Genomic DNA, 11,108 nt, shown 5'->3' with positions numbered 1-11,108 from the left:
TGGACCCTCAGACTCAAGGACAGAACCCTGGACTCCAGGGTGTCTATTTAAGGAAGGGGCTGAGCACATTCTTCTCCCCATTTCCCACTGTTTTTGAACTTCATCATACCCCAACTCTGCGCACCTTCCTTTTCCCCCTTCCTTCCTCTATCTCCCTTTTTCACCTCCTTTTTGTGCCTTTCCCAATTAGATTGTAAACTTCTTAAGAGCAGCGATTTGTCTACCCTGATTAGATTGTAAGCTCCTTGGGGGCAGGGACCATCTTTGCTTTTATTTGTATTTATATCCTCAGGTCTTAGCACAGTGCCTGGCACATAGTAGGAGCTTAATAAATGTTTATTGACTGAATTACATTTGTATAACACTTTGAGGTGTTAATAGTAATAACATTAAAAGTACTTTTACATTCACGATCTCATTTGACCTTCACAGTCTCATGAGACAGGCAGGGCACATATATATATATATGTGTATATATATATATATATATGCATATATATATATATATAAATAGTTATCCCTCTGTTATAGAGAAATATATATATGAGAAAACTGAGACCCAGAGAGGTGGCCTATCTAAAGTCAAATGACTAGAAAATGGCAGAGTGAGGTCTAGAACCCAAGCCTGAAGCACAGAATTTAGGCTGAAGGACCTTAGGGAATCATTTAATCCTACCCAGTCATTTTAAAGATAAAGAAACTGAGGCCCTAAAAAACTCATAGATACCACTGCTGAACTGTTGTCAGTGAACTTTGAGAAACTATGGAGACAAGCGAGGTACTCTAGGACTAGAAATGGGCAAATATGGTCCTGGTTTTCAAGAACATTTGGGAACAGATTCCTCAAATTATACATCTATGAATCCCAACAAAATTTCTGAACAGATTATTAAGTAGATGGTTTGTGAACATTTGTAAAGAGACATGGTAATCACTAAGCACGATGAATAGGTTTACTAAGAAAAACAAAATGCCAGATTCATTCCACGTCACAGAATCTCAGAGTTAGAAGGGATATTAGAGCCATTTAGTTCAGACTGTATCTGAATATGAATTCTCTCTATAATATTTCCAAAAAGGAGTTTGTTTAATGCCCTGTGGTGAGGGCATACATTATTCTACTTCCGCCGACTGGGGCCAAGTAGAACAAATTATTTGAAGACAGCTTTCATGTTCATAGACCCACTCCAAATTTTCTCTTTCCTATTTATATTCTGGTCACCACCACCCCTTCCCCAATGGACATGGTTTAACTTGTCAATAAGAGAGGGTATGGGGACTAGGCCTATAACTTCATTGGTATAGGGAATTCTCAGTATAGGGAGTACTGGTATGGTACTGGTATAGAGGAAACTCATTCTACCAGTGCAGGTCAGTACCATCTCTACAATTTGTAATCTTAGAGAGTTGTCCGGATTACTGAGAGATTAAGAAATTTGTCCAGCATCACAAAACCAGTATGTGTCAGAAGCGGGACTGAACCCAGGTCTTCCTGGTTTTGAGATCAGGTATTTATATACTATGCCACACTATCTCCAACTTGTGAACATTCTTCCTAAAATATAGCACCCTGAACTGAATGCTCTAGACACAGTCTGAACAGGCCACCTATCACCTAATTTCCTTCCAAGACTGAGTTACCAGGCTGAAAGATCGAAGAAATAGCATATACATAGATTAACTCAATTGTAGTGAGGCATTAGATAAAGGCCCACATGTCTTTGTTGATTAGATGGAGAAATGTGCTCAGGATTATAATGTAATTAGATAGATTCATAACTGCTTTAATGAGAGGACCAAAAGAATGATTACTCTCAGCCCTATTCTACTGAACATTTTTATGGGTGACTAATATGAAGACAAAGACTGCATGCTTATAAAATCTGCCGCTAACATGAATTGGAGAAAGATGGCTAATATGTCAGATGAGTCATGCTGCCTCCCAAAATAACTCTGCCAGCTGGAACAAGGGTCAGAATCCAGAGAGATGAAATACAAAGGTGGTGTAATCTTGAGGCCTCTGACCATCCCAGTCACCAGCCTCTTTTCAATGTCCTTCATAAAATGTGTTACCCAGAACTGAATACTGCATTCCAGATACGTTTGGCCAAGGAGCCCACCAATGTTAATGCAATCTAAAATCAATTTGCTTTTTTGGGTTGTCATATTGCACTGCTGATTATTATTAAGCTTGCAGTCTAGCAGAAATCCCAGGTACCTTTTCAAATGACCTGTTTCCTATTTAAGCCAGAAACAGCCATGTGTTTTTTTTTTCTTTTTTCTTTCTTAAATGGAAGGAAATAAGCAAAGCCATCTATAAAGCATTACTAATGAAGAAATACAGTCTTCAGTTAGATTAGCTTTAGCCAAAATGAAAATGAGGAACAGAAAATCCAGACATGGTCTCAGCTCTGAAGAAGTGTCTAACGAAGCTGGAAAGAAAAAATACACATATGAGAATTACAAGAACTGATACCAGGAAAACACATAAACAAGTGTGCATACACCTGTGAAGAGCTATTTTACTCTTCCAGGCTCTGATCAGTCCAGCACCTGAGTAGTTAAATCATATACACATCAGTGATGAGTAATTGGCTCCTTGCGTTTTTAAGCAACTTGCTTTATGGGAAAGATGCATTCCTTAAGTATTAGATATAAAAAGGGAACACTATGCATAAAGAAATCCTAGACTAAATTCTTTTGTAAATTGGCCAATTACTTTTAATTTCTATTTTTGGGAATAAAATATAAATTCTTTCATATTTTTATTTGAGGTAGCCAGGTGGTGCAAAAGGGTCTGGAGTCAGAAAGACCTCAGTTCAAATCCAGCCTCAGACACTGACTAGATGTGTTACCTTGGGCAAATCACTTAATCTCTGTTTGCCTTGGTTTCTTCATCTTTAAAATGGGGATATCATAAATAACATCTGTCTCCCAGGATTGTTGTGAGGATGAAATGAGATAATATTTGTAAAGTGCCTAGCACAGTTCCTCACATATAGTAGGTGCTATAGAAATGCTGGTTATTATTTTTACACTAAAATAGAAGGAGGGATAGAATACAATATCATACTGTAGGACTAGGACACAGCAAACTAACTCTGTCCCTGCCCCTGTGCTATTTGACATTTTCATCAGTGATTTGGACAAAAGAGGAGATAGCACACTTTTCAAATGTGCAGATGACACACAGCTGGGGTGGGAGGGACAGTGGGTTGGCCTATACACTGGATAATGGAGGTGGGGATTCAAAAAGATCTTGGTGGGCTAAGCATTGGGCTGAGTCTAATAAGATGAAACTCAATAGGGGTAAATGTATAGTCTTACAAAGGGTTTTTTTAAAAAATCAATTTTTTCACAAGTATAGAAGGGAGGAAGCATGGCTGGACTGTAGTTTGTCTGAAAAAGATCTGGGGTTTTCAGTGGGCTATAAACTGAAGATTAATTGGCAGTGTGATGTGGCATCCAAGAAAAGCTAAGGTGACCTTGTGTTAAGAGAAGCATGACTCCAGGTATAATGGGGAAACTGACCAATGAAAGACCAGTCTTTGGAGCATGCTCAGTGTTCTCTGCTTGTTGTCTATTTGTATGGTAGCTTGGTGAGCCTAACTATGTGAGGGAGAGGTCTTTTCCCTCCATTTCAGAGTAGGCATAGGCATGCTCTGACTGCTGCCTATTGGCTTACTGGATGATGAAGAAAAGCCTTTAAGTTGGCCATTGAGCCATTGAACCGGTATGCACACAAAAGGCTTGAAAGACAAAACCTCTCCCTCTTCTGTGGTGGTGAACTAGGCAAGAACTATTATAAGCCTCCAAATGTGGGGAGAGGCGGCAGCAGCAGAAGTAGCAATGGCCACTTCCCTATCTCCCCACCCGCCACAATGCGGCTGTGAATGCATGTCTGATACTTCTTTTGTCTGTGTATTTCTTTACTAATCTTAGTTGAATGAGTGTTAGACAGAGAATAGACCTGGTTATGATCTTGTGAGTTTCAAAAGATAAGAAGAGTCAGCATAGATCCAGCAGCTGGAGTCCGTAGCAAAATCTACCAATAATTACATTAGCAAGTGCAGTGAGAAGTCAGCCCTGAGGAGCGGTTTGCTTGATCCAGCTCAGCAATGAATCAATCCAGCCAAAAAACATCATATCCTGTCTCTACACAGGAATAATGTCCTCTTATCAGCTATACTCAGGGGTGTGCTGGTAAATGTTTAACAAACAGTTCTCCAAAAAACTGTATGCACATTGTACTTTTAGATTTAATACATATTATTATCATTTTATGCACTGCTTTTTTTTTTTTTTTACGCAATTGAGGTTAAGTGACTTGCCCAGGGTCACACGGCTAGTAAGTGTCAAATGTCTGGTCTGAGGTCACATTTGAACTCAGGTCCTCCTGACTTCAGGGCCCGTGCTCTATCCACTGCGTCACCTAGCTGCCCCTATCCACTGCTTTCTTAAGTCCAGGCAATTAATAAAATAGCAAGTCAAGCCCTGATTTGCAGCATTTGTTGATTTCTGAGGAATAAATGCTCATGCTGAAAATTTAGTAATTGGCTCTCCTAATTCAGTTCAAGTCAGTCTAGTATAGCCCTATTTATACTACACCTAGAAGTAAACTTGATGGAGGAATGTTTTGTAGCAATCATTTTAAGTTTGAGCCTAATCTCCACAGAGACTGAAGTAGCTTAGTTTGCATACTTTTATAATCTGGTTCTTACTATATTTTCTTAATAAATACCCCTTTGTAAAAGCTAATAGCTAAAGTTAACTGGTCAATAAATAGTGGAGAGAACGCATAAGATGGGGATTTGTGAACAATAACACTAGAGATAACCACTCGAAATCCAGAGCGGTACCTTTTCTCTGGGGACCTGCCCTGCTGGTCCAGGTGTGGGATGGGAGGGAACTCCAGAATTTGTGCTATACAGGGTTAAGTAGGTATCATCTGTACACTGTATGTCCTGGCCACACTACATCTGAAGTACTGTGTATTAAGTTCTGTGCATCAGAGTTTGAGAAGGACATTGATAAGTGGGAAAATGCTCAGGGGGCAACCAGGGATGGGGATCAGATGGAAGAATTGGGGATATTTAGCCTAGAGTAGAGAAGTCTCTGGGAGGACATGGTAGCCTTGTTCAAGGTTATGAAGGTCTATCAAGAGGAAGAAGAATTGGACTTATTCTATGTTTGACTCCAGGAGGGCAGGATTAGGAGCCGGGGTGGGAAGAGCCAAGAGACAAATTGAGGCTTGACACCAGGAAAAATATTCTAACAATTAGAGTTATGTATAAGTGGATGGGGCTATTTCAGGTAGCAATAGGTCCTCTATCACTGGAGCTCTTTTAGGCAGAGGATGGACAATCACTTTTTTGAGTATGGGATGGTAGGGATTCCTTTCAGGTATGGTTAGAACTGGGCAGCAGCTGAGATACCTTCCAACTCTAAAATTTTGTGATTTTTTAATTATTCCCTTCATCTAATTTTCAAACCCCTTAATATGCTATATAGCCCATAAGTCCTATTTGCTTCTTTAAAAGAGAAATTGTTAGTTTTGATAAATATTTGGGGATTTAGAGGCTAGTAAACAAAACATTTTCAAAATGTTACCTTTCTCTTTGAGGTGGTGTTTTATTCAAATAATTCTTCAAGAATGACTGGATGTAGTATCCAAAATAGGACTTGTATTGGCCTGGAAATTATCCTTTATGTCGACTTTGGAAAAGTTTGTTTCTGAAAGTGTTTTAAAATATCCTTGACTCTCTTGATGATCAGGTTTCTCTGTATCATGAAGGCTAGTCACATCAACTACAAAGAAAGAACTATAATTTAGGGCTAACCCTAGGCAAAATAGCAAAGCAAGCAAAATTCATCTTCGGTACCCCACTTTTGGTACCCAACTTCCTCACAATGCCTCCCAACCTCCCTTGACCTGCAGATGCAGTTACCTTCAACCACCTTCCCCAAACCAAGAACTACCTTTGCCATAATGCTCCTTTCCCCAGATCCTTAGACACCTCTTCCATCCAAATAGAGTTTACCACTTCAGGGTCCCATTCCTTCAGGACCCAGCAAGTTAATATGATAAATGTTTTTGCAGATGTACTAAATTTGAACATAATAATTAGCAAATAATGTATAATAATATAATAACATAAATTTATAGCAATATAAATTTATATTATTAATTATAGGTTTATATATATTAATAAGCATATAGTGGATATGCTTTTTTTTTTTAAACCAGAGGCCAAATGGAGATAATGTCTTAACATGCAAAAGTAGGAAAACCTTGTGGCAGCCTAGGCCTTTGGGTATTCACCAAGGATGGCTGACTTCTCTAACTAATCCATTTTTCCTGAATTTATATTTGTTCTCTGTTGTCAACCTTGACCTTCCTCTTTCTGCCCTTAGTACCTTCAAAATTGTCTTTTTTCAACATTCTGTAACTCACCTCTTACTCAGTCTTGTTTTTCTGAACTGACTGTCTGTTATATCCTTCTAGCATTCTTCATTTCACCTTAAAATTATTTCTTCTTAAGTCCCAACTAAAATTTCACCTTCTACAGGAAGCCTTCCCCAACCCCTTTTAATTTCACTACTTTGCCTCTAATTATTTCTTATTTATCCTTTATATAGCTTGCATTGTATATATTTGTCTGCATGTTGTTTCCCCCATTAAATTGTAAGCTCTTTGAGGGCAGGGGCTGTCTTTTGCTTCTGTATGTATCCCCAGAACTTAGCACAGTGCCTGACACATAGCAGGCACCTAATAAATGTTGTTCGATTGATTGATCTTTCTCACTTCCCCAACTTCCATAATTTCTTTGCTCATCTTCCTAACAATTTCCCCACAATCTTTTATCTTTTGCCATATAAAGTATAACCCATATTTCCAAATGGCCCAAAATTTCTAAGCTTTTCTCTCAAATGCCTTAATTCTTTTTTCCCCCTCCAAGTACTGCTTTCCTCTTCTAAGAACTGTAACTTTTTTTTAACCAGATAAATATATAATTATAAATGCAGAATGAATATACAGCATGATTTGATAAATAAGTTAGCTTAAATAAATTAGTTTAAAATGACTGAAGATAACATATGGTGTATGTACAGTACATAATTTTCTTATCAGTTAGAAGCAGTACTCTAGTTCTGTGCATATGGAATAAAGACAGCTGTGTTTATTTCAACAATTGGCATTCAAACAAATGTGTAATGAGTTTATTTAACATCTGCTTGATAGCATATTTAAAATATATTCTCATGTGAACATGAGCTTTTCTACATTTTTAACCTATTTTCCTAGGGCCTTTCAAAAAAATTTACTTAATCATTATCCACATTCCTAATTCCCTTCCTTCCAAAAAAAACCAAAACAACAAAAAACTCTCTTTAAACTCTTGAGAGAATGTCATAAAATATGTCCAACCCAATAAAGCCAGGAAAAATAAATTCAGCACCAACAATACCAGCACTGCTATGGTCCAAAAAAAGGAACTAAATTTATAGAAAGTCTTACATTTGCAACAGCAGACATAGGTTGCTATAGTAACAAATTAAATTTCTTATATTTTAGTTTTCAAGAATAGTGTGGCAATAACATTTTTTTTAATACCAAATAACATCAACATTTATTTCCTTCTGGGCTTAGAGTCCTGTGGGATAAATTGTACTTACCAATCAAGGAATTTTCATTTTCCTTTCTAATCTTCTTCTGCCGTTCCTAGAAATCATCATGATAAAATGCATATGTTGAAAAGGAATTTGGTGTTCATTTTGCATTACCATTAAGCTTCAAATCAGAGACCGCCCAAAGGGAGCAGAGCCAAAAGGAACTAAAACCTTCCCAATGGAGTACAATGAAAAATGATAGTTCTACTTGCTAAAATGTTGCTGTTTTTCAGACTGTCATCAGCAGATCAGAAACTGTAAGAGGTCTTTAGAGAAAAAAAATATTTTGTCTGAATAAATGGAAGTATAAACTACTGCTTTCATGACAGTGTTTACATACACACAAGAAAAAATAGAAACATCTATTATTCTGAGCTTTTAGATTTCCAATGCTCCATTACAATTCAATTATTATAATTTTGATTTCAAGATGCACTAACAATGCCTCTGGACACACTTAATTCAACAGACAACAACAATAACAAATCCAACGAAATAAGCATTTATTAAACACCTACTGTGTGCAGAGCACTGTGCTGCATACGGGGGAAGATACAAAGTTTAGATAAGACACGGTTCCTGTCCTCATGGAGCTCAAAGCACTGTAGGGGGGAATATGACATACACAAACAACTATAATACCAACTAATACACGAAAGGTTACACAAAACAGGTTCAAATAAAGAGCTGTGTGAGCTTTGAGAAAAGGCATAGGTTGAAGGCATCAGAGGCAATAACTCATACTTTTAGAATAATCTCACCTGTACTCTCATCATCCTCACTTAACATTAACTGAGCCCTCACTGGGGGCCAAAATTATATTGGATATCTAAAATTTTGACTTATAAGGATTTTACTTTCCCAGTCTTCCCACATCTATCAATGAAATTTCCTCAAGAAATAAATGGATCAATGACACCTTGTAACACAATAGAGGACCAATGAAGTCTCATGAATGATTTTTGAATCTGTAAAATAAGTGTCTAATTTTTGGTTTCAACATATACACAGATAGCCCCATTAATAGACAGAGAGCTAGATGGAAAGATCTGGGTTCAAGTACTTCTGACACACTATGTGATCCTGAGGAATCTCTTAACTTCTCACTGCCTTAGGCAACTAATTCTCCAAAACTACAAATTGCAAAGATCTGTAATTTCACAGGTTTGGGAACTACTGGTGGAGAAAACTCTTTCCACCCATGCAATATCATCAACTTCTCTACGTTTATAGCCATAAAGAGCTGCCTGTCCTACCAGGAGGTTAAAGGACTGGCCCAGGGTCACAGAGTTAGTAGGTTTCATAGTAGAATTTGAATTTAGGTCATCCAAAGCTGGCCTTCCATCCAATATACCACACTGCCTTTCCAGTTTATATGACATCCAAAATAGAATCAGATCAGGAAAAGAAAAGAAAGGAAATAGGATTTTTCTAAAATATATACATATATATATATATATTATATATATATATATATAAACACATGTATATGGATATTTATATGGATATAGATTTAGAGACAGATATATAGCTATAGATAGATACAGATAGAGTTATAGTGATAAAGATAAATAGATAGATATAGGTATAGAAATACAGATAGATACAAACACAGTAAAGATTTAGATGTAAATAATAATTTCATAGAACAAATCTCTTTAATAAAAGGATTTGTTCTGTAAAACTTGGACTCATTCAAAAGGCTGTACCCAAGGACCTAGAAGGCCACATGTGGGGTCTCAAGGCCGCAGGGTCCCCACCCCTGATATAGACAGATACAGAGATAGAGCTATATAGATAGAGGTAGATACAGATACAGATAAACACAGAGATATAGACAGATACAGATAGATACAGTGATAGAGATATATAGATACAAATAGATACATATAGACAAAGGTGTAGACAGATGCAGACAAAGACATAAATGTAGATACAGATATAGAGATACAGATATGGAGATATAGATAGAGATGTAAATAGATACAGATAGATATAGGTATAGACATAGACATAGATATATACAGGGTGTTCTAAAAGTCATAATGCAGTTTTAAGCTTAAGTAGCTTAACAGCTTAAAACTACACTATGAGTTTTGGGATACCCTGTATCTATCCAAATTAACAGAGAGACCCTTCTTAAGACATAGTCCCTGAATCCCATGCTATGGACAGCCACAATACAGAAATCCTCTTAAAAGATCTCAGCTTACAGAAAATCTAAGCAAACAAATGCTACTTTATTTTGTCAACTAGTTGTACAACATACGCAGTCACATCATCCATCCATCCATATATTTCCCTACTATAACCAGTGTTATAGGCTTTAATATCCAAACTTAATAGATGTTTTTTTCCCCAGCTGTTTTTGGTTAAGGTGGTGTGTGTATGTGTGTGTGTGTGTGTGTGTAGTTAAGGTCTCAGTTAGTGAAGTGTTTCTTTAAAAGTGTAACAGTATACCTCTACTGATGCCTTCCACTGCAAATAGATCATCTTTAATGTTTTCCAGTCGAGGGTAACTACATAGTCATCAAGCAACAAAGACTCTGTAAGAAATTGAAATAGGATATACTTCGTCACTAATGTCACAGAGGCAGGAATACAGATATAGATAGATATATTTAGATATACAGATGTAGATAGATACAGATATAGATAGATATGTAGATTTAGGTATAGATCTAGCTAGAGATATAGAGATAACCTATATATTATCTATATTAATCTATGTTAGATGTAACTATTAACTAGATTATAGAGAACAAATATAAGATAGCCTTTGCCCTTAAAAATCTTTTAGAAATGTGGATTAAAACTTGGAACTGCTTCTAGATATCAGAATAACAGGAAGTTGTTGATTAATGAAAATCATTTGGACTTAAGGAAAATGCTTATTACACACATGTAACCCTATGCATATGTAAATTTTAAATATCTGTGGTTATACATATCAAGTAGAAGCAGCATCTAGCATAAAAACAAAACAAAACAAAACAAAACAAAACAGGCATCTTTTCCTATGCTATATAGAGGCAAGTAGGTGGCGCAGTGGATAGAATGGTAGGCCTGGAGTCAGGAAGACCTGAGTTCAAATTTGACCTTAAAGACTTCTAGCTGTGTGACCCTGGGTAAATTAGTTAACCTGTGTTTGCCTCAGTTTCCTCAACTGGACACAGTAGGTGCTATGTAAATGCATATTCCCTTTCCCCTTCCCATTACCAGTACATTTAAAACATCACAGTATAGTTTTTAAAAAGTATTCTTTTGAATTGATCTTTTTATAACATTTGGGTGTCTGATAAGAAAAGTAGTAGCTAATAAAAGAATTGCTTATAATGTGTCACAAATTCATACATACTAGCTATGGCCTAGATAACCAAAAAATATTGCTTAGTACTAAATCTTGCCAAGGCCAAATTCAGGCAGAGACACAGCCA

General features: G+C 36.7%; 1 protein-coding gene and 1 long non-coding RNA gene across 2 annotated transcripts in view; both read right to left on the bottom strand.

Annotated features, from left to right (window-relative positions):
- Positions 1-526: 526 nt before the first annotated feature.
- Positions 527-7,713, bottom strand: LOC114054464. Its single transcript, XR_003570487.1, has 3 exons — positions 7,678-7,713; positions 5,611-5,808; positions 527-2,432 (listed from the first exon to the last, which is right to left on the bottom strand). It is a non-coding gene; the product is annotated as an uncharacterized LOC114054464 (long non-coding RNA).
- A 2,369-nt stretch (positions 7,714-10,082) lies between these two features.
- N4BP2L2 (NEDD4 binding protein 2 like 2) overlaps positions 10,083-11,108 on the bottom strand; it is a 56,021-nt gene continuing 54,995 nt past the window's right edge. Inside the window, exon 7 of the mRNA XM_027877596.1 lies at positions 10,083-10,217. Within this exon, the coding sequence (XP_027733397.1) occupies positions 10,096-10,217 (122 nt within the window). The 3' untranslated portion in view covers positions 10,083-10,095. The remainder of the gene's footprint in view (positions 10,218-11,108) is intronic.

Source organism: Vombatus ursinus, unplaced genomic scaffold, assembly GCF_900497805.2.
Source record: "Vombatus ursinus unplaced genomic scaffold, bare-nosed wombat genome assembly UNPS02014813.1, whole genome shotgun sequence".
Taxonomy (NCBI): domain Eukaryota; kingdom Metazoa; phylum Chordata; class Mammalia; order Diprotodontia; family Vombatidae; genus Vombatus; species Vombatus ursinus.
The sequence above is the reverse complement of the archived record's forward strand: the minus strand, read 5'-3'. Positions and strand labels throughout refer to the sequence as shown.